This window comes from Rattus norvegicus, chromosome 18 (assembly GCF_021556685.1).
Source record: "Rattus norvegicus strain SHRSP/BbbUtx chromosome 18, alternate assembly SHRSP_T2T, whole genome shotgun sequence".
Lineage (NCBI taxonomy): Eukaryota > Metazoa > Chordata > Mammalia > Rodentia > Muridae > Rattus > Rattus norvegicus.
This window is the reverse complement of record NC_141551.1, coordinates 44858688-44883136: the sequence shown is the minus strand read 5'-3', so window position 1 is coordinate 44883136 and position 24449 is coordinate 44858688. Positions and strand designations below refer to the sequence as shown.

The window sequence follows — 24449 nt, the reverse complement described above, 5'->3', positions numbered from 1 at the left end:
GCAAATCCACAACACAAAGAAGAAAAGAAACAAAATTATAAGTCCTACCCACAAAGGATCAATTGGAAACAACATTGCTGCAGACTACAGACCTTTTAGCCTCTAACCCAAGGCTTTCATCGTCTCTGCTTACCTCCAGAGAACTTTATCATCTCTTACTGGGAACTTTCTGACATCGCCGTCCTGGATCTGAAGAGTTCTGAATCCAGAGGATGTCCTTGGGTCTCCATATGGACCACCACTTGTCGAGCCCACCTCGGCCGGCAAGGAAGACACAACACGGTCGGATTCTTCTCAACAGCCTTTATTGCAGGACCACCTCTTTGCTGATACGGGGACCACGAGTGGCAAAGGCGCTTGCCTTATATACACAACAGGCTGTGGTCGTATGCTAATTATCTTTCAGGGATTGGCGGAGCACGAATCACCCCACTATCACCCCAGCTACTTGTCCTCCAGAGATTGGTGCAGCATGAACCATCCCATTAGCATGGTACCACACCGGCCAGATTGACGCCAGGTGCAAACCTGCGCATGCGCAGTACTATTGTTCACCACAGGTGGGCGCCGGATCACCTCATTATCCTACGGCCGCCCTAGCAAGGGGACAAGCCTGCGCATGTGCGATAAGTTGTTTACATCCAGACGGGGCTGGATGTCGGCGCCATCTTTGTTTTACCGCGCCGCTCCCTACACATGCTGTACTAGAGGCCGTAGAACCCAGCTCATCCAGAGATATCACATGGCGGCTGGGTTCTTGTTCCTCCAAAGCATGGCAAAAGCTTCTTCTTTCCTTCCTTGTGTCTCCCTTTTCCTCCAGGGATCAGGAAATCCTGCTGGTACCTTCTGCCCAACAATTGGCCTATGGCTTGCTTTACTGTTATCTAGTCTCTGTAGGTTTAGAAGGCTCAGGGCTTGACTGAAGTTCTTACTACGTCCATTGAATCAGGCAAGAGGACCTTGTTGTATGTGTCTGATCCATATCACTCTGGAAGGGGTCCAGAGCTTATTCTCCTTTCCTTCTGCGATGCCTCGAGACATCAAACCTGGGCCTCCCCAGCGCCACCGCCACCCGATGTGCTTGTCACAGATGTGAGAAACTCGGAAGAAGGGAGCCAGGCAGCAGACCTCAGAGCTGCCTTGACTGGTATTTTAAGGAGTTGTTTGTTGGTTTTGTATTGTATAATAGCAAGTGCATGCAAAGTATGTGTGTTGTGTGTTCAGAACTGCAATGTGATTCGGGCAAGTGCTGCCAGACACACCTCAGGTTTGTTACATGTTTGATTTTGATTAATTTTTGTTCATTGCACCACCAGGACATTTGTTGTTTCCAGATTTTTTTTGTGAGTTGTCACACCCACTCCAGTAGAGTCTGTGTGACACGAAGCTCTTGTGCTTCGTTTCTATGCAGAACAGAGGCATGTGTCTAGAATGGCTTGACCTCCTAGAGGTCCTGGCCGTCTCCCTACAAAAAGATGATGACTGGGGTCTATGCTTGTGGTGGAGGTGCCTTCTGTGTTCTAGCCTTGGTGATCTTAGCAACTTTAAGCCTGTCAGCAATATCTGATTTTAAGAATATAGCAGTGTGGGAAGATGGTCATGTACCTTTAGATGTCTCAGGAACTGAAAGTTCAGAGACGGAAACGTCTCACACCATCATGATCCTGATAAACTCAACGGCTTCAATGAATTAAGTTGCTGCACCTATTAGTTCCCAGCAAATAGGAGAGAAATTAATTACAGTTACTAACAACATGACTGCTCCAGAAAAGCCTTTTCTCCCTTTTGAAAAAGTTTTGTTTAACCTGATTCAAAATAGTAACGATTCTTTTAGAAAGATCATAGACAAGTTCCAACAAGTTAAACAAACTTAGCAAGAGTTAACTATGGTTACAAAAGTTTCCTTACTAATCTGAGGGGCCATAAATATAGAGTTTAAACTTTATTATGACAAAGATAAATGATGAATGCATACCTGGTGCCCACAGAGCTGGCAGTATAATTGCAGTTTTTTTTTTTTTTTTATTAACTTGAGTATTTCTTATATACATTTCAAGTGTTATTCCCTTTCCCGGTTTCCGGGCAAAATCCCCCTCCCCCCTCCCCTTCCTTATGGGTGTTCCCCTCCCAACTCTCCCCCCATTGCCGCCCTCCCCCCATAGTCTAGTTCACTGGGGGTTCAGTCTTAGCAGGACCCAGGGCTTCCCCTTCCACTGGTGCTCTTACTAGGATATTCATTGCTACCTATGGGGTCAGAGTCCAGGGTCAGTCCATATATAGTCTTTAGGTAGTGGCTTAGTCCCTGGAAGCTCTGGTTGCTTGACATTGTTGTACTTTTGGGGTCTCGAGCCCCTTCAAGCTCTTCCAGTTCTTTCTCTGATTCCTTCAACGGGGGACCTATTCTCAGCTCAGTGGTTTGCTGCTGGCATTCGCCTCTGTATTTGCTGTATTCTGGCTGTGTCTCTCAGGAGCGATCTACATCCGGCTCCTGTCGGTCTGCACTTCTTTGCTTCATCCATCTTGTCCAATTGGGTGGCTGTATATGTATGGGCCACCTGTGGGGCAGGCTCTGAATGGGTGTTCCTTCAGTCTCTGTTTTAATCTTTGCCTCTCCCTTCCCAGCCAAGGGTATTCTTTTTCCTCATTTAAAGAAGGAGTGAAGCATTCACATTTTGATCATCCGTCTTGAGTTTCGTTTGTTCTAGGGATCTAGGGTAATTCAAGCATTTGGGCTAATAGCCACTTATCAATGAGTGCATACCATGTATGTCTTTCTGTGATTGGGTTAGCTCACTCAGGATGATATTTTCCAGTTCCAACCATTTGCCTACGAATTTCATAAACTCGTTGTTTTTGATAGCTGAGTAATATTCCATTGTGTAGATGTACCACATTTTCTGTATCCATTCCTCTGTTGAAGGGCATCTGGGTTCTTTCCATTTTCTGACTATTATAAATAAGGCTGCGATGAACATAGTGGAGCACGTGTCTCTTTTATATGTTGAGGCATCTTTTGGGTATATGCCCAAGAGAGGTATAGCTGGATCCTCCGGCAGTTCAATGTCCAATTTTCTGAGGAACCTCCAGACTGATTTCCAGAATGGTTTTACCAGTCTGCAATCCCACCAACAATGGAGGAGTGTTCCTCTTTCTCCACATCCTCGCCAGCATCTGCTGTCACCTGAGTTTTTGATCTTAGCCATTCTCACTGGTGTGAGGTGAAATCTCAGGGTTGTTTTGATTTGCATTTCCCTTATGACTAAAGATGTTGAACATTTCTTTAGGTGTTTCTCAGCCATTCGGCATTCCTCAGCTGTGAATTCTTTGTTTAGCTCTGAACCCCATTTTTTAATAGGGTTATTTGTTTCCCTGCGGTCTAACTTCTTGAGTTCTTTGTATATTTTGGATATAAGGCCTCTATCTGTTATAGGATTGGTAAAGATCTTTTCCCAATCTGTTGGTTGCCGTTTTGTCCTAACCACAGTGTCCTTTGCCTTACAGAAGCTTTGCAGTTTTATGAGATCCCATTTGTCGATTCTTGATCTTAGAGCATAAGCCATTGGTGTTTTGTTCAGGAAATTTTTTCCAGTGCCCATGTGTTCCAGATGCTTCCCTAGTTTTTCTTCTATTAGTTTGAGTGTGTCTGGTTTGATGTGGAGGTCCTTGATCCACTTGGACTTAAGCTTTGTACAGGGTGATAAGCATGGATCGATCTGCATTCTTCTACATGTTGCCCTCCAGTTGAACCAGCACCATTTGCTGAAAATGCTATCTTTTTTCCATTGGATGGTTTTGGCTCCTTTGTCAAAAATCAAGTGACCATAGGTGTGTGGGTTCATTTCTGGATCTTCAATTCTATTCCATTGGTCTATCTGTCTGTCTCTGTACCAATACCATGCAGTTTTTAATCACTATTGCTCTGTAATACTGCTTGAGTTCAGGGATAGTGATTCCCCCTGAAGTCCTCTTATTGTTGAGGATAGCTTTAGCTATCCTGGGTTTTTTGTTATTCCAGATGAATTTGCAAATTGTTCTGTCTAACTCTTTTAAGAATTGGATTGGTATTTTGATGGGGATTGCATTGAATCTGTAGATTGCTTTTGGTAAAATGGCCATTTTTACTATATTAATCCTGCCAATCCATGAGCATGGGAGATCTTTCCATCTTCTGAGGTCTTCTTCAATTTCTTTCCTCAGTGTCTTGAAGTTCTTATTGTACAGATCTTTTACTTGCTTGGTTAAAGTCACACCGAGGTACTTTATATTATTTGGGTCTATTATGAAGGGTGTCGTTTCCCTAATTTCTTTCTCGGATTGTTTCTCTTTTGTATAGAGGAAGGCAACTGATTTATTTGAGTTAATTTTATACCCAGCCACTTTGCTGAAGTTGTTTATCAGCTTTAGTAGTTCTCTGGTGGAACTTTTGGGATCACTTAAATATACTATCATGTCGTCTGCAAATAGTGATATTTTGACCTCTTCTTTTCCGATCTGTATCCCCTTGACCTCCTTTTGTTGTCTGATTGCTCTGGCTAGAACTTCAAGAACTATATTGAATAAGTAGGGAGAGAGTGGGCAGCCTTGTCTAGTCCCTGATTTTAGTGGGATTGCTTCAAGTTTCTCTCCATTTAGTTTAATGTTAGCAACTGGTTTGCTGTATATGGCTTTTACTATGTTTAGGTATGGGCCTTGAATACCTATTCTTTCCAGGACTTTTATCATGAAGGGGTGTTGAATTTTGTCAAATGCTTTCTCAGCATCTAATGAAATGATCATGTGGTTCTGTTCTTTCAGTTTGTTTATATGATGGATCACGTTGATGGTTTTCCGTATATTAAACCATCCCTGCATGCCTGGGATGAAGCCTACTTGATCATGGTGGATGATTGTTTTGATGTGCTCTTGAATTCGGTTTGCCAGAATTTTATTGAGTATTTTTGCGTCGATATTCATAAGGGAAATTGGTCTGAAGTTCTCTTTCTTTGTTGGGTCTTTGTGTGGTTTAGGTAGAAGAGTAATTGTGGCTTCGTAGAAGGAATTCGGTAGTGATCCATCTGTTTCAATTTTGTGGAATAGTTTGGATAATATTGGTATGAGGTCTTCTATGAAGGTTTGATAGAATTCTGCACTAAACCCGTCTGGACCTGGGCTCTTTTCGGTTGGGAGACCTTTAATGACTGCTTCTATTTCCTTAGGAGTTATGGGGTTGTTTAACTGGTTTATCTGTTCCTGATTTAACTTCGATACCTGGTATCTGTCTAGGAAATTGTCCATTTCCTGAAGATTTTCAAGTTTTGTTGAATATAGGTTTTTATAGTAAGATCTGATGATTTTTTGAATTTCCTCTGAATCTGTAGTTATGTCTCCCTTTTCATTTCTGATTTTGTTAATTTGGACGCACTCTCTGTGTCCTCTCGTTAGTCTGGCTAAGGGTTTATCTATCTTGTTGATTTTCTCAAAGAACCAACTTTTGGTTCTGTTGATTCTTTCTATGGTCCTTTTTGTTTCTACTTGGTTGATTTCAGCTCTGAGTTTGATTATTTCCTGCCTTCTACTCCTCCTGGGTGTATTTGCTTCTTTTTGTTCTAGAGCTTTTAGGTGTGCTGTCAAGCTGCTGACATATGCTCTTTCCTGTTTCTTTCTGCAGGCACTCAGCGCTATGAGTTTTCCTCTTAGCACAGCTTTCATTGTGTCCCATAAGTTTGGGTATGTTGTACCTTCATTTTCATTAAATTCTAAGAAGTCTTTAATTCCTTTCTTTATTTCTTCCTCGACCAGGTTATCATTGAGTAGAGCATTGTTCAATTTCCACGTATATGTGGGCATTCTTCCCTTATTGTTATTGAAGACCAGTTTTAGGCCGTGGTGGTCCGATAGCACGCATGGTATTATTTTTATCTTTCTGTACCTGTTGAGGCCCGTTTTTTGACCAATTATATGGTCAATTTTGGAGAAAGTACCATGAGGAGCTGAGAAGAAGGTATATCCTTTTGCTTTAGGATAGAATGTTCTATAAATATCCGTTAAGTCCATTTGGCTCATGACTTCTCTTAGTCTGTCTACATCTCTGTTTAATTTCTGTTTCCATGATCTGTCCATTGATGAGAGTGGGGTGTTGAAATCTCCCATTATTATTGTGTGAGGTGCTATGTGTGTATTGAGCTTTAGTAAGGTTTCTTTTACATATGTAGGTGCCCTTGTATTTGGGGCATAGATATTTAGGATTGAGACTTCATCTTGGTGGATTTTTCCTTTGATGAATATGAAGTGTCCTTCCTTATCTTTTTTGATGACTTTTAGTTGAAAATTGATTTTATTTGATATTAGAATGGCTACTCCAGCTTGCTTCTTCTGACCATTTGCTTGGAAAATTGTTTTCCAGCCTTTCACTCTGAGGTAATGTCTGTCTTTGTCTCTGAGGTGTGTTTCCTGTAGGCAGCAGAATGCAGGGTCCTCGTTGCGTATCCAGTTTGTTAATCTATGTCTTTTTATTGGGGAGTTGAGGCCATTGATATTGAGAGATATTAAGGAATAGTGATTATTGCTTCCCGTTATATTCATATTTGGAAGTGAGGTTATGATTGTGTGCTTTCATTCTCTTTGTTTTGTTGCCAAGATGATTAGTTTCTTGCTTCTAGGGTATAGCTTGCCTCCTTATGTTGGGCTTTACCCTTTATTATCCTTTGTAGTGCTGGATTTGTAGAAAGATATTGTGTAAATTTGGTTTTGTCATGGAATATCTTGGTTTCTCCATCTATGTTAATTGAGAGTTTTGCAGGATACAGTAACCTGGGCTGGCATTTGTGTTCTCTTAGGGTCTGTATGACATCTGTCCAGGATCTTCTGGCCTTCATAGTTTCTGGCGAAAAGTCTGGTGTGATTCTGATAGGTCTGCCTTTATATTTTACTTGACCTTTTTCCCTTACTGCTTTTAATATTCTTTCTTTATTTTGTGCGTTTGGTGTTTTGACAATTATGTGACGGGAGGTGTTTCTTTTCTGGTCCAATCTATTTGGAGTTCTGTAGGCTTCTTGTATGCCTATGGGTATCTCTTTTTTTAGGTTAGGGAAGTTTTCTTCTATGATTTTGTTGAAGATATTTACTGGTCCTTTGAGCTGGGAGTCTTCACTCTCTTCTATACCTATTATCCTTAGGGTTGATCTTCTCATTGAGTCCTGGATTTCCTGTATGTTTTGGACCAGTAGCTTTTTCTGCTTTACATTATCTTTGACAGTTGAGTCAATGATTTCTATGGAATCTTCTGCTCCCGAGATTCTCTCTTCCATCTCTTGAATTCTGTTGGTGAAGCTTGTATCTACAGGTCCTTGTCTTTTCTTTTGATTTTCTATGTCCAGGGTTGTTTCCATGTGTTCTTTCTTGATTGTTTCTATTTCCATTTTTAATTCCTTCAACTGTTTGATTGTGTTTTCCTGGAATTCTTTCAGGGATTTTTGCGATTCCTCTCTGTAGGCTTCTACTTGTTCTCTAAGGGAGTTCTTTATGTCTTTCTTGAAGTCCTCCAGCATCATGATCAAATATGATTTTGAAACTAGGTCTTGCTTTTCTGGTGTGTTTGGATATTCCGTGTTTGCTTTGGTGGGAGAATTGGGCTCCGATGATGCCATGTAGTCTTGGTTTCTGTTGCTTGGGTTCCTGTGGTTGCCTCTCGCCATCAGATTATCTCTAGTGTTACTTTGTTCTGCTATTTCTGACAGTGGTAGACTGTCCTATAACCTGTGTGTCAGGAGTGCTGTAGACCTGTTTTCCTGTTTTCTTTCAGCCAGTTATGGGGACAGAGTGTTCTGCTTTCGGGCGTGTAGTTTTTCCTCTCTACAGGTCTTCAGCTGTTCCTGTGGGCCTGTGTCTTGAGTTCACCAGGCAGGTTTCTTGCAGGGGAAAAATTGGTCCTACCTGTGGTTCCAAGGCTCAAGTTTGCTCGTGGGGTACTGCCTAAGTCCTCTCCGCCTTGGCAGCAACCGGGAAAATCTGTGACGCTCCTTCCGGGAGCCTCCGTGCACCAGGGTTTCAGATGACGTTTGGTGTTTTCCTCTGGCGCCTGGATGTGCACAGAGTGCAGTCTCTTCTGGTTTCCCAGGCATGTCCGCCTCTCTGAAGGTTCAGCTCTCCCTCCCACGGGATTTGGGTGCAGAGAACTGTTTATCCCTTCTGTTTCCTTCAGGTTCCGGCAGTGTCTCAGGCGCAGGGGTCCTGCCGCTCCCGGGCCCTCCCCTACGGGAACCCAGAGGCCTTATACAGTTGCCTCTTGGGCCAGGGATGTGGGCAGGGGTGGGCAGTGTTGGTGGTCTCCTCCGCTCTGCAGCCTCAGGAGTGCCCACCTGATCAGGCGGTGAGGTCTCTCTCCCACGGGGTTTGGGAGCAGAGAGCTGCTGCGGTCTGGGATCCGCCGGTGTGGGACTTCCGGTAAACACAGGAAGTGCCCGGCCTTAGAGGAATTTTGCCTCTGTGTGTCCTGAGTTCACCAGGCAGGTTTCTTGCAGGGGAAAAGTTGGTCCTACCTGCAGTTCCAAGGCTCAAGTTTGCTCGTGGGGTACTGCCTAAGTCCTCTCCGCCTTGGCAGCAACCGGGAAAATCTGTGCCGCTCCTTCCGGGAGCCTCCGTGCACCAGGGTTCCAGATGGCGTTTGGTGTTTTCCTCTGGCGCCTGGATGTGCACAGAGTGCAGTCTCTTCTGGTTTCCCAGGCATGTCCGCCTCTCTGAAGGTTCAGCTCTCCCTCCCACGGGATTTGGGTGCAGAGAACTGTTTATCCCTTCTGTTTCCTTCAGGTTCCGGCAGTGTCTCAGGCGCAGGGGTCCTGCCGCTCCCGGGCCCTCCCCTACGGGAACCCAGAGGCCTTATACAGTTGCCTCTTGGGCCAGGGATGTGGGCAGGGGTGGGCAGTGTTGGTGGTCTCCTCCGCTCTGCAGCCTCAGGAGTGCCCACCTGATCAGGCGGTGGGGTCTCTCTCCCACGGGGTTTGGGAGCAGAGAGCTGCTGCGGTCCGGGATCCGCCGGTCAATTGCAGTTTTTTAAACTATTGTTTGCAGTTGAGAACTGTTTCCTAGACTGTATGTTTAGCTTTCCTCCTTGCAAGGGACATTGGTGGGGTGATGAATAAGAGCTGGATGATTGCCAACTATGATGTACCTGTTCTAACTGCTTAAATCTATGCCAAGAAGTAAAGCTTTTTGCAGAAGCACACACCTCGAGTTTGTGTCTGTCTGTCACGCCGAATCCGTTCTCTACCTGAAATCCAAGCCTTGGTCCCTCTGCTGACACACTCCCCTGGGTGGTCTGCAGCGTGACTCAGTCATTGAGATACTTTATTTCATATTGGTTAGTGTCCCATAGTTTGAGAAGCTCGGATCCAGATAATGTCTTTAGTAGGTGTCGTGGCTGGTTTTGGGTTAACTTGACACAAGTTAGAGTCATTAGAGAGGAAGGAACCTCAGTCGAGGAAAGGCCTTCATGACAATCAGCAGTAAGGCATTGTTTTCAATTAGTGATCAATGTGGGAGGGCCCAGCCCTTTGTGGATGGGGCCACCCCTAGGCTTTTTGGTTTTGGGTTTTATAAGAAAACAGTCTGAGCAAGCCAGGGGAAGCAAGCCACTAAGTAGCACTCCTCTATGGCCTCTGCATCAGCTCCTGTCTCCAGGATCCTGACCTATTTGGGTTCCTATTCTGACTTCCTTTGGTGATGAATAGCATTGTGGAGGTCTAAGCTGTATAACCCTCTTTTTTCCCCAATTTGCTTTTTGATCATGGTGTTCAGTTGTAGCAATAGAAACATGAAGACAGTAGGAGTTGAAGGAGTTGGTTGCTATAATAGCTATTCAACCAGTTTACCTGTACTCTAGTTTAGTAAAAGCATAGCACTTAAGTAGAGGTAAGATATGACAGTGCTCAGTCCTGTGTAAGTATACTGAAGGGAATTCACTTGTTTACTACTGTAAATATCACATGGCTGTAAGCACTCTTCAAGGGTTTATTGGTCATTTGTATTTCTCCTCTGAAAATCGTTTATTCACCTCATTCTGTCCATTTGCTTATTGGATGATGTATTTTTTTAATTTGATTTATTTATCGATTATAGATATTAACTCCCAGTCACATGTTTAGTTGTCAAAGATTTGTTCTGTAGTTTCACTCTTAACTCTGCTTATTTTCTCTGCTGTGGAGAAGCTTTTAACTTTGTGTAGTCCAAGTCGTCAGTTCTTTGTAAAAGTAACTTTTATTTACTTTATGTCTCAGAAGCCTTCTGTTGAATAAGCTCACCCTTTCTAGTTCTTTCTGAATTCTGACTGGCTGGGTTAACTCAGTTTTTTCTGGCTTAAACTCTTCTCCAAGATGACTGACTGAAACTGGCTTCTCTCATCTTCTCACTGAATTGCTCTGCTTGGCCTCAAACTAACTCTATAGGCCATTTATTCTAATTTCCTGGCTCCTTCTTTATTCTCCTGCTTCAACAGCCTCTCCTGGCCTGCACTGAACTGCATAAACTCAGGAATGAACTCAGCTCCACTGTACTGCACTCACTGTGCTGACTCCCAACCCGCTGACCTCTCATTGGACGGATTGAACTGATGAGCCCCTTCACTCTCCCTGTACTGCTCTTCAATAGCTTTTCTCCTCAGTTGGGTGTATTCTGTTTCTGACTCATTTGGTCAAATCCTTCTCTGATTTGTCATGTTGTCTGCCCCTCAATTAGGCATTGTTATTTGGGATTTAAGGTGTGCAGTAGGGAGTGTCTGTATTCCAGCTGGATCACACAGACCTAGAAGGTCTTGGATGTGATCAGGGCAGCCATGTTGCTGGATTAAAATTCCTCAAGAGTTCTTGGGCCATTTCCTGTGCTATTTGAGTTCATTACGGAGGACCCTTACATATGCTTATATTTTTCTCTAGCACTCTCATTCTTAGGTTTAATGAGAGTCTTTGATGTATTTTGCATTTAGGGACAAAGCAACAAGTTTAGTTTCATTATTTAAAATCACAGCATCCTGTTTTAGCAGGATTATTTGTGAAGAGGCTGACCTTTTTTTCCACTGTATGTTTATGTCTCTTTTGTAAAAGATTAAATGGCTATTGACCTGTAGGCTTGTCTATGGGTTCTCAATTCTGTTCTGTTGGCCGTGTCTGTTTTTGTGCTTCTACAAGGCTAGTTGTGTTATTGTCTGTGGCTTTGTAATATGGTTTGAGGCCTGTAATTTTGATAACCATCAATATTGCCTTTTCTGTTTAAGACTTATGTGGTTGGGATTGAAGAGATAGCTCAGCAGTTAAAAGCACTTGTTCTTGTGTTGGGTGCAGGTTCAATTCCCAGAACCCACATGGGGACTAAAAACTGTCTCTAACTCAGGTTCCAGAGTCCAACAGTCTCTTCTGGCCTCTGAAGGCACCATGTGGTACATAGACATAAATACAGACAACATGGGTTTGGTTTCAGCCCCTGGGACAAGGGACAGGTGCATATTTTACATAGTAAAGCAGGCATGGATGGCCTTCAGGCTCTTCCAGCATCCCTCAGTCCCTATGTGGCTTACCCTGTCCCCAACCATGAACTTTCCAGCCCAGGGGTTGGGTTGTCCTTCCCTTCCCCAGAGGCTCTTCTCTATTTAATCCAGACATTTTGGTCTGCCATGTCTCTTCTCTCCTCATCCTGTCCTCTGCACTACAGCCCTTTCTTTCTCTCCCCTCACCTCTTTTCCCCATGGTGACTCCCCTGGATTCAATCTTTGGGGCCAGTGAACTTGCCCAAGAGCAGCTTCCCAATAAACCTGCCTTTAATATATTCTAATCTGACTTGAATTGGTTCATTTCACCAGCAGAGAGATAACATATCACACATAAAATAAATTAATCTAAAACTATTGTGGCTATTTGAGTTGGTTTGTGAATCTTGGGATCTTTTGGTTTCTAGTTCAATGAAGAATGACATTGTGACTCCAATGTTAAATGTGGATATATTTACAATTGCTCTCTTTGCTTAGTTAATTACTTCCTTTATTAATATGTGGTGGCCTTAACTCATCTGGCTAATTTTGGTTCAGGTCTCTTTTACCAGATACCAGCCATGTTCTTGGCTTCTGTTCTTGATACTATTTTTAATCCTTTGCCTCTCAGTCTGTGGGTGTTTTCCCAATGGGATATGTGTTTTGGAGACATCAGACGGTTAGATCTAGGCTTTTAATCCAGGCATCCAGTTCATGTCTCTTTACTGGTAAGAGTTGAATCAATTTACATGTAAGGTTGTTACTGTGAGATGTTTGCTAAATTCTGTAATTTGTTGGTTCTTCCTTTGTTTGGCTAGGTTATTGTTTTTCATTTTCTCACTCACTAAGATTAGAGGTTTCCTAATTTATTGTTATAGATAATGGACTTACTTACTTTTGTTTTTCCTTTCTCTCCTGAAATTTATTTCTTGTCATATTAGGACCTCAGACTGCAATTTTTTTCCTGCCTCTAGTCCTTCTTTTGGGGGGGATGGGGGACTCCTGAGTTCTGTTCTTGATATGAAAAGAAAAAAGTATTGCTTCATGAACGAAAAGGGCCTGGTGACCTTGTGACTACTTTTTCTACTAATATTTTTCCACAATCTCCTAAATTAATGCCGTCTGGCCCCTACCCTTTCGCCCCTGGGCTCAAGTAAGAGGAATAAAAAGATGACCCAATGTAGCTATCCTCAGTGACAGGCAACTTCCTCTGACCCTTGACCAATCTAAGACATGGAACCTTGAGGGCGACAAGGTGATCCTATGACGGATAAGGCTGGGTTTCGAGAGGTCGATCCTAAGACAGAGGTGGCTACACCCCGTTTAAACGTATGGGCCAGTCAAATGCTCCTCTGCCCAGTTTCTTCCCCCAAAAAACACACATATAGCCCAGAACGGTGTGTTACAGCATAAGTTCATTCCTAGCCTTTGGGGTGCAGTCCTAACTGCAAGAGTGGCTCGCCATGGCTGAGCTGGGTACTCTGTGAGGCATGTCTGATCTCTCTCAGACCACTACTTCCATCTAATGGTCTTTTTTAAAAAAGAATAATGGGGGAGATGTAGGGAGCCGTATTGGATTTGGGCCTGGCCGTTTTGTGACTGTGTAGCTCAAAGTGGCTACGTGACTCTTGGCCACACATACTCCTCTAAGATGACTGCCATAAAGCTTCAAGATTGTGGGACAAAAGCCTCTCCCATGAATTTACGGCACAGGAAGATAACATTCACGGGATGCTTCAGCCTAAGCAAAAATCAGTTATCTCCTGAGTCAACACCTGGTGTCTCCACTGCCTGACCTCATCGTCTACCGCCTGACCTCTTTGCCTCCAGCTATCACTGCCTATATCCTCATCTCCCTCTCCTTCGTGTTTCACAAAGGTCACTCCTCCTACCTGAAAGTCTTAAAAGCTGTAACATTCACCCCAATAAACGAGTCCTTGACAACAGAACTTTTGCTTGGTCTCCTTCTTCTCTTCACCCCCATTTGACCCACAGGTAGAATGCCTTTTCTATTTTGTAAGACTACTTCAGACAAGGAGGCAATTGAGTCTTTTAAGTTAGCTAATCCATCTCTTAATTCAGCAATATCCTTATCTATGGCTTCACTAAGCTGGTTATAGTATTGATGGGAAGTAACGAGGGAAGCGATGCCCTGTTTGGGCGCTACTTGCCTCCGCCCAGCGGGGACCCAGTTATTCAGGGTCCCGAAGAGGCCTTCTACCTGTGGGTCAAATGGGGGTGAAGAGAAGAAGGAGACCAAGCAAAAGTTCTGTTGTCAAGATCTCGTTTATTGGGATGAACGTTACAGCTTTTAAGGCTTTCAGGTAGGGGGAGTGACCTTTGTGAAACACGAAGGAGAGGGAGATGAGGATATAGGCAGTGATAGCTGGAGGCAAGAGGTCAGGCGGTAGATGATGAGGTCAGGCAGTGGAGACACTGGGTGTTGACTCAGGAGATAACTGATTTTTGCTTAGGCTGAAGCATCCCGTGAATGTTATCTTCCTGTGCCGTAAATTCATGGGAGAGGCTTTTGTCCCACAATCTTGAGGCTTTATGGCAGTCATCTTAGAGGAGTATGTGTGGCCAAGAGTCACGTAGCCACTTTGAGCTACACAGTCACAAAACGGCCAGGCCCAAATCCAATACGGCTCCTTAAAATATTTATTGATATTCTTTAACGTTAATATTAACCAATTAAATTTGTCTTGTGGTGGTTCAAATCTATGGCTTTGTAAGTGCTAACAAGTGCCAGACCACTGCAGTGTGGTGTACTGCCCAGCCCAGAATCTCTGGATGCAGAAGAATTTACTTAAATCTCTTTCATAATTTTCATGTCTAAAGTATCGCCTTAATTCATTAATGGTGTTTCATGTTGAATTTATGTAGCTTTAGTAAACCTCTTTAGTTATAAAACATGGCATGGCATTGACTGGCGTATTAGGATGATGTTATATCACATTTTAAAATTCACTGGTTTTTTTTTTCCTCTTTTTCTTTTTTAGCCGTCCCCAGAAAGTGTGCTTATGTCCATATCTGCCAGTTCGTCCACTCCAGATCTCCACCCACTTGTACATAATCCAGCATCCAGCAGAGGTGAGTTAAACAGTACCTTCAGGTGAAAGATTGAGTTCACCAGAGTAGACACGTCAGTATGGTCGTTCCTCACGGCTCCATAGTGTTCAGAAAGACCATTATTGATGATAGGTGTATTTTATATTTTGAAAGTTTTTTGTCTATTAGATGATAGTAGATGCTTGAGACAAAATGGTTCATATGATTCTATTATAGGGTGAAGATTCAGAACACCCCCCAGATTTACATGATATAAATATTCAACTTTTTGAATAAAGAACTCAGAAAAATGATTACTTTTTTCTTTTATTAGACATTTTTTAAGTTTACATTTCAAATTTTATCCCCTTTCCCAGTTTTCCCTCCAGAAACCCGCTATTCCATCCACCCTCCCCCTTCTTCTATGAGGGTGCTCCTCCACCCACCCACCCACTCCCTCCCGCCTTCCCACCCTGACATTCTCCTACACTGTGGCATTGAGTCTTGACAGGACCAAGGGTCTCTCCTCTTATTAATGCCCGACAAGGCTATCCTCTGCTACATACGCAGCTGGAGCCATGGGTCTGCCCATGTGTACTCTTTGGATGGTGGTTTAGTCCCTGGGAGCTCTGGTCGGTTGGTATTGTTGTTCTTATGGGGTTGTAAACCCCTTCAGCTCCTTCAGTCCTTTCTCTAACTCCTCCATTGGGGAGAGGGAAGACCAAAGTGTTGATGCTTCAGTCCTTTTTAGAAGGGGGAACAAAATTACAGAAAGAAATACGGAGACAAAGTGTGGAACAGAGACTGAAGAGAAATGATTACTTTTATTTTTGGTTGTGAGCCTAGCCTTTAACAGCTGAGCCATCTCTCCAGCCCAAATGATTACTTTTAAAACTTTGGTTATAGCCTTTGCTCCCTGATGTCTTTTCTTGCTAGAGTAGATACTGACTTTGGTTGGCATAGTTACAAAATGGATACAGAGGTAAAATTTTCTTTCTTTTATGTGGCTAGAACAAACACATTTACTTTGTACTGTGCCATCTGTGAAACTTTTGTGACTTTGAAAACACAGAAATATTATGAGAATATGTTTTTGTTTCAGTTCTAGGTGTGGGATATATGGGGCTGCTTCAGATTGTCCACAGCAGTTGATTTGTCTTGCGCAGGGAGTGTGGTTTTGCCAGCTGCAGATAGTTTCTGTGATAGTGTGACACGTTTGGAATTCTGAGGACTTTTTAGAGGGTATATAAATGCTTTGGCCCTATGAGGTGGGGTGGGTTGTTGGTGATTGGATGGTTGCTGTAATCTTGTACAGTTTATATTTACAGAAAACAGTAGCTTTCTGGTCACAGGGTTAAAACCTGAATTTTAGTGAATACTGTTTCCATATTATGGTACAAATACGGTATTTTTCCATAGTGGTCCTAAGGTAGTAGATAGCCTTCGAGATATAGTTTTAAAAGTTGATTTGTGGTGATTTTATATTTTGAATTTTTTTTTACATGTATTTAAAAACCCACAGTGCTCAGTTTAGATGATCCATTATGTCTGTCTACTAGAGTTGTATTTTATGGATAGACCATCCAAACAGATTTCCCTATCAGCAGAGGGACTTACTGGTCTTCATTTAGTTCACTTAATATTTAGGCTTCCTATGTGTGACTTTAGCACACTACTTTGCATAAACTGATTTGACAATTTCATGGGTCTCCCATGAAAACGGGATTGGAAACCATTTGGATGAGTTCTACGAGTGAGATTTTGGGAAAGAAATGTGGTAGAGTGGATTGCATGGAAGCGATGTGATGTGTATTTCAAGTGTAGGTGTATGAATATAAAAAGTGCTTAGAAACGAGGTTATCTCAAAAGCAAGTAAAAAGGAAAGGAGCATTCTGCCAAATTGCATGATATAGACTATGTATTTAGCCATAATGAAATATCATTGTTTATTGATTTAGTTAAAATCATTATCAGATTTGAGAGTAAGCTGTAAGGTGTGAGTTCAGAATGCTCATTTGTTAGGAGAGGTCATACTTGCAAAGTTAAGAGCCAGTGTTCTAGAGCAAGACTGCCTGGGTTTCAGATGCTATTAGCTATGTATGTAGTCCACAGCCTTGTACAAGGTAATACATCTCTCTGGGCTTCAGTTTCCTCATTGCAAAGATAAGTGTAATAAAAATTCTATTTCTTTACTGGTTTGTTGAGAAAAGTAAATGGATATTATATTTATATGTTGTACTTGGAATTGTATATGCTAATGATCATTTATGGTTTATAATATATAAAATTGAAAAATCAAAATTATAACAGATATTATAGGAAATATGGAAATAATTCTCAGAAGCAAAAGCTGAGTTGAAACAATTACTTCTTGAAGGTGGTACTGGGGTGTATACATGGAAAGATGACATTTTCAATCTTCGTGACTATTTAATTTGACATATATAAATACTTTAACACAGTGGCTATCTTCCTACCTCCATAGAGCTAATGATAGAGTTATGATAACAGGAAAGCTTGTTGTGAACAGTGGAAGCTAGGTTGCTGAGGAAAACTACTGAGAGTGGTCAGCGTTTTGCTTGGGTATTTTGAATTCTCAAAAGTGCAGCCCATTTACATGGGAGGAGAGAGGAGGCTTTCTGGGGTGGGCATGTCTTCATCAGCAATTTAGAATTGTGTAAGAAAACTACTTCCCTTTTGCAGATAAATCATGGAGACTTTTGTATTTTGGTTAGAATTTAGTTTTGTTTTGTTCCTTAAATTGTTCCATTTGGCCATTAGCAAGTGTCAAAATTAGTGACTGTTGTTTTGACATGGTCTTTGTTTTATCTTTTGAGCATTTTGCTGCTTTTTTTGGTCTAGAGGTACAGGTTATAATATGCAAGCTGACATGTTCAAAATGTAATTACTGTTGAAATAAAAAGGTTATCAATAAATTATTCAGCTTAACACAAATTTACATGCATTTATAATTTATTTAGCTTATTAAGATTTATTAATTATGTGTAATAATGGGTTTCCTTATGGCATTTGCATACATATCTACAAAGTATTTCCCCCTATAATTTATAATTCTAACCATTAGCCTATAAATATATCTAAATAAGTGTAAAAAGTGTGCTTGTATTAAACTGATAGAAAAATGTTATCTCTTCTTAAACATGATTAAAACACTTGTAAAACTATATTAAGATAGAAGCCAGATGTTTCTCAGAAGTTTTCTTTCTGCAGTGCTGATGTTGACACATAGGTCCTTGCACCTGATGAGCAAGCAGTTTATCACTGAGCTCCATCAGGGAGGTGTAGAATGCTTACACAGGTAATAACTCCATGCTTTAATGTTTCACTAAAGGAAAGCAAAGTGTTGCGCACAGTCCCTCTGCTAGCAGCATGCCTTCCCCCGGACAAATGCACAGTCAAGATTGGCCGCCGCTTCAGTGAAGAGCGGTAAGTGGACTGGCTGACTGGACAGTTGGGAATGATAGTTCTTTTTTGCATAGATGTTCTTTTGGGAGGGTTAAAATGAGGCCACTGGCCATTGGATGAGAAAGCCTTCGCAGGGAATAGTGAAGAGGAACATGATGAGCTGTGCTGAGGAGACAGTATGCCAGCCACCAGAAGCTGAAGCTATGATTGGCATTTGAGTTAGTGTCTCCATTCATTTAGATGGCAGAGGGAACTTTGCCTAGGTATTCACTAGTGTAGTAAAACTTTTGTTTTTCCCACACCTAATAAAGATTTCTTAAAAATTGTTTTAGAGATATTGAACTTTCAACTGTTTGCCGGGACTCTGGTACATTAATATTATATCCAGGGGCTGAAGCTACTAATTTGGAAGAATTTATATTAGACGCTCCTGTTTATCCTTCCACAATCATCCTCATTGATGGTACATGGAGCCAGGCTAAGGACATTTTCTATAAGAATTCCTTGTTCCGACTTCCCAAACAGGTAAACTAACTACTTTAACAAACAATAAGTAGTATTGTATAATTACGTACTATTTAGGCTTTTGGTGAAAACACTGTACTTTAATATATGAATTAAGAGGTATTCATGTATATGAGTATAATGAATATATACATTTAGAAATGCCTATGTTATAGGTGAGTATATATGCTTACATTTGTATATAGAAAAATTTCAATTGTATTATCTCTCTTTATGTGTATAAATGATTTTGTTAAGAAATATTATATTTAGATGGACAGTGTGAGCACACACCTTTAATCCCAGGACTTGGGAGGCAAAGGCGGCAAAGGCAGATGGGTCTCTGAATTCCTGTCAACCCTGGTCTATAGCATGAGTTCTAGGACAGCCAGGACTACACAGAGAAACTCTGTGTCAGCGGGGCAGGGGCAGAACTAATAAGAACTATTATCAGTAGTTATGATTAAACTTTTAATTAGTAATTAAAAGTAATGATTAAACTTTTTGCAAGGTACTTTTGGGATCGTCATTATTATCATCATATAGTTTTTTTTTTTACTTTTCAAAATCTTTTTTAAGATTTAGTGTGTGTTTGTTTCAGATTTGACATAATTTGTTATAATCAGAGGTTTTGAAATATTGGATTATGTTTGTGTTGCTGGAGTGAACTCTCCTGACTGTTGATATTCTGTGTGCAACTGGAGCTTGTATTCTGTGTAATGTACTGAACTGTAAGGCACATGTGCACATGTTTCCGTACTTATACCTGGCAAGTTTGGGAAACAAGGATATTCCAACTTCACAGTGTAAATTGAAGAAATATTTCTCTATGGCCTAGAATAGTTACCTGTAGAATTAGATCCTTCATAAAAATGAGATGGAATGAATTGGTAAAGCTGTCTGCTCTGGCCACTTTAAAGAAAGGTAGCTTTTAAATCCCTCAGACTCTTTACTCTTTAAAGTGTGGACACTTTCCTCTTCTGGTTACATTTAGCCGTTCTATATTTCTTTAGGGGATCCTTTCTTACAAGTGAGAAGTAATACAAACTGTTAAACAGTTAACTTGTCCTGAATGTGTTCTTTCTTGTTTCTAATAATGCACACTCAGATCCCCCACAGACACACAGAGACACACCCATGTGTACACGCAGACACACACACTCTCTCTTTACACCTCACAAAGTTCTCTACTTTATGAGCTTTTTAAAGCTTTTATATTGTTTACAGTTGCTGTTATATTTTGTTTTCACTTCACTAATTTTATCTTGATCAATTATTCAGTTGTATTTTAATTGACATAATACTTGCATATGTTTATGGAGTGATTCTCTGGGGCAGGTATATACTGCTTAATGATAAACTAGTGTACTGAGTGTCATAACCTTGAGTATTCATTTTTCTTTTGTACTGAGAACATTTTCTTAACTGTGATTGTTTCTTCATTGTAAGAATATTTATATTTATTTTTCCAGCTATTTTGAAGATTTTCTGTTGTCTAGAGCCACTGTACTGTGTGACCAAGCATAAGCACCTCCTCCCTTCTCACTGCAACTCCCTGTGATGGCCTGTCACTCCCTCCCTCTCTTCTTTCCCTCCTCTCCTCTCCCCTCCCCTCCCCTCCTCTCCCCTCTCCTCTTTTCTTTGCCATCTCCCTCTGCAGCCTTTGCCCATTATTTTACCTCAGCTCTGTGAAAGCTCTGTTAGATTTCACAGGAGTCTGATTGTACAGCACTTTTCTTTCTGTGCCTGGCTGTGTAACCCAGGATGATGTTTCATGGTTTATCCATGGTACTGTAGATTGCAGGGCTTCATTCTGTGTGACTGACTCATACCTTACCAGACATGAGTGAAATTATCTTTCTTCTTCCTCCCTGTACAATGTTTTTTCGGAGAGTTTTCTCTGTTGTGGGTTGCCTGACACAAAGTCCTTAAATTTGGCTTGTGGTTATTTGCATTCTGAGGTTGGAATATTTCACTTCATGCTTTTCTGGCTTTGAAGTGTTGCTGATGTAAGGTCTGGCTATTGTGGTGTTCCTGCCTCTGCATGTGAGTTGATGACTGTTTGATTCTACTTTTAGTGTTGTTTCTTTGTACTGTTGACATTTTGGCTATGATATATTATGGAAAGATTATGTCAATTTGTGGTTCTTCTCCCATGTTTTTTTTTTTTTTTTTTTTTTTATTAACTTGAGTATTTCTTATATACATTTCAAGTGTTATTCCCTTTCCCGGTTTCCGGGCAAACATCCCCCTCCCCCCTCCCTTTCCTTATGGGTGTCCCCCTCCCAACCCTCCCCCCATTGCCGCCCTCCCCCCATAGTCTAGTTCACTGGGGGTTCAGTCTTAGCAGGACCCAGGGCTTCCCCTTCCACTGGTGCTCTTACTAGGATATTCATTGCTACCTATGGGGTCAGAGTCCAGGGTCAGTCCATGTATAGTCTTTAGGTAGTGGCTTAGTCCCTGGAAGCTCTGGTTGCTTGACATTGTTGTACTTTTGGGGTCTCGAGCCCCTTCAAGCTCTTCCAGTTCTTTCTCTGATTCCTTCAACGGGGGCCTATTCTCAGTTCAGTGGTTTGCTGCTGGCATTCGCCTCTGTATTTGCTGTATTCTGGCTGTATCTCTCAGGAGCGATCTACATCCGGTTCCTGTAGGCCTGCACTTCTTTGCTTCGTCCATCTTCTCTAATTGGGTGACTGTATATGTATGGGTCATATGTGGGGCAGGCTCTGAATGGGTGTTCCTTCTGTGTCTGTTTTAATCTTTGCCTCTCCCTTCCCTGCCAAGGGTATTCTTTTTCCTCATTTAAAGAAGGAGTGAAGCATTCACATTTTGATCATCTGTCTTGAGTTTCGTTTGTTCTAGGGATCTAGGGTAATTCAAGCATTTGGGCTAATAGCCACTTATCAATGAGTGCATACCATGTATGTCTTTCTGTGAATGGGTTAGCTCACTCAGGATGATATTTTCCAGTTCCAACCATTTGCCTACGAATTTCATAAACTCGTTGTTTTTGATAGCTGAGTAATATTCCATTGTGTAGATGTACCACATTTCTGTATCCATTCCTCTGTTGAAGGGCATCTGGGTTCTTTCCAGTTTCTGGCTATTATAAATAAGGCTGCGATGAAGATAGTGGAGCACGTGTCTCTTTTGTATGTTGAGGAATCTTTTGGGTATATGCCCAAGAGAGGTATAGCTGGATCCTCAGGCAGTTCAATGTCCAATTTTCTGAGGAACCTCCAGACTGATTTCCAGAATGGTTTTACCAGTCTGCAATCCCACCAACAATGGAGGAGTGTTCCTCTTTCTCCACATCCTCGCCAGCATCTGCTGTCACCTGAGTTTTTGATCTTAGCCATTCTCACTGGTGTGAGGTGAAATCTCAGGGTTGTTTTGATTTGCATTTCCCTTATGACTAAAGATGTTAGGGGTTGGGGATTTAGCTCAGTGGTAGAGCGCTTGCCTAGGAAGCGCAAGGCCCTGGGTTCGGTCCCCAGCTCCGAAAAAAAAAAAAAAAAAAAAAAGATGTTGAACATTTCTTTAGGTGTTTCTCAGCCATTCGGCATTCCTCAGCTGTGAATTCTTTGTTTAGCTCTGAACCCCATTTTTTAATAGGGTTATTTGTTTCCCTGCGGTCTAACTTCTTGAGTTCTTTGTATATTTTGGATATAAGGCCTCTATCTGTTATAGGATTGGTAAAGATCTTTTCCCAATCTGTTGGTTGCCGTTTTGTCCTAACCACAGTGTCCTTTGCCTTACAGAAGCTTTGCAGTTTTATGAGATCCCATTTGTCGATTCTTGATCTTAGAGCATAAGCCATTGGTGTTTTGTTCAGGAAATTTTTTCCAGTGCCCATGTGTTCCAGATGCTTCCCTAGTTTTTCTTCTATTAGTTTGAGTGTGTCTGGTTTGATGTGGAGGTCCTTGATCCACTTGGACTTAAGCTTTGTACAGGGTGATAAGGATGGATCGATCTGCATTCTTCTACATGTTGCCCTCCAGTTGAACCAGCACCATTGGCTGAAAATGCTATCTTTTTTCCATTGGATGGTTTTGGCTCCTTTGTCAAAAATCAAATGACCATAGGTGTGTGGGTTCATTTCTGGGTCATCAATTCTATTCCATTGGTCTATCTGTCTGTCTCTGTACCAATACCATGCAGTTTTTATCACTATTGCTCTGTAATACTGCTTGAGTTCAGGGATAGTGATTCCCCCTGAAGTCCTTTTATTGTTGAGGATAGCTTTAGCTATCCTGGGTTTTTTGTTATTCCAGATGAATTTGCAAATTGTTCTGTCTAACTCTTTGAAGAATTGGATTGGTATTTTGATGGGGATTGCATTGAATCTGTAGATCGCTTTTGGTAAAATGGCCATTTTTACTATATTAATCCTGCCAATCCATGAGCATGGGAGATCTTTCCATCTTCTGAGGTCTTCTTCAATTTCTTTCTTCAGTGTCTTGAAGTTCTAATTGTTCATATCTTTTACTTGCTTGGTTAAAGTCACACCGAGGTACTTTATATTATTTGGGTCTATTATGAAGGGTGTCGTTTCCCTAATTTCTTTCTCGGCTTGATTCTCTTTTGTATAGAGGAAGGCAACTGATTTATTTGAGTTAATTTTATACCCAGCCAGTTTGCTGAAGTTGTTTATCAGCTTTAGTAGTTCTCTGGTGGAACTTTTGGGATCACTTAAATATACTATCATGTCCTCTGCAAATAGTGATATTTTGACCTCTTCTTTTCCGATCTGTATCCCCTTGATCTCCTTTTGTTGTCTGATTGCTCTGGCTAGAACTTCAAGAACTATATTGAATAAGTAGGGAGAGAGTGGGCAGCCTTGTCTAGTCCCGGATTTTAGTGGGATTGCTCCAAGTTTCTCTCCATTTAGTTTAATGTTAGCAACTGGTTTGCTGTATATGGCTTTTACTATGTTTAGGTATGGGCCTTGAATTCCTATTCTTTCCAGGACTTTTATCATGAAGGGGTGTTGAATTTTGTCAAATGCTTTCTCAGCATCTAATGAAATGATCATGTGGTTCTGTTCTTTCAGTTTGTTTATATAATGGATCACGTTGATGGTTTTCCGTATATTAAACCATCCCTGCATGCCTGGGATGAAGCCTACTTGATCATGGTGGATGATTGTTTTGATGTGCTCTTGGATTGGGTTTGCCAGAATTTTATTGAGTATTTTTGCGTCGATATTCATAAGGGAAATTGGTCTGAAGTTCTCTTTCTTTGTTGTGTCTTTGTGTGGTTTAGGTATAAGAGTAATTGTGGCTTCGTAGAAGGAATTCGGTAGTGCTCCATCTGTTTCAATTTTGTGGAATAGATTGGATAATATTGGTATGAGGTCTTCTATGAAGGTTTGATAGAATTCTGCACTAAACCCGTCTGGACCTGGGCTCTTTTTGGTTGGGAGACCTTTAATGACTGCTTCTATTTCCTTAGGAGTTATGGGGTTGTTTAACTGGTTTATCTGTTCCTGGTTTAACTTCGATACCTGGAATCTGTCTAGGAAATTGTCCATTTCCTGAAGATTTTCAAGTTTTGTTGAATATAGGTTTTTATAGTAAGATCTGATGATTTTTTGAATTTCCTCTGAATCTGTAGTTATGTCTCCCTTTTCATTTCTGATTTTGTTAATTTGGACGCACTCTCTGTGTCCTCTCCTTAGTCTGGCTAAGGGTTTATCTATCTTGTTGATTTTCTCAAAGAACCAGCTTTTGGTTCTGTTGATTCTTTCTATGGTCCTTTTTGTTTCTACTTGGTTGATTTCAGCTCTGAGTTTGATTATTTCCTGCCTTCTACTCCTCCTGGGTGTATTTGCTTCTTTTTGTTCTAGAGCTTTTAGGTGTCCTGTCAAGCTGCTGACATATGCTCTTTCCTGTTTCTTTCTGCAGGCACTCAGCGCTATGAGTTTTCCTCTTAGCACAGCTTTCATTGTGTCCCATAAGTTTGGGTATGTTGTACC

General features: G+C 41.4%; 1 protein-coding gene across 5 annotated transcripts in view; it reads left to right on the top strand.

The window, feature by feature from the left end:
- Nucleotides 1-24449, top strand: part of Dtwd2 (DTW motif tRNA-uridine aminocarboxypropyltransferase 2) — a 99159-nt gene that overhangs the window by 32856 nt on the left and 41854 nt on the right. For 3 of the 5 annotated variants that reach the window (XM_087593098.1, NM_001108431.1, XM_087593099.1), the window contains 3 exon segments: nt 14494-14584; nt 17895-17989; nt 18301-18493. In XM_087593098.1, coding sequence (XP_087449224.1) covers nt 14494-14584; nt 17895-17989; nt 18301-18493 — 379 coding nt within the window. 5 annotated transcript variants of the gene reach the window in all.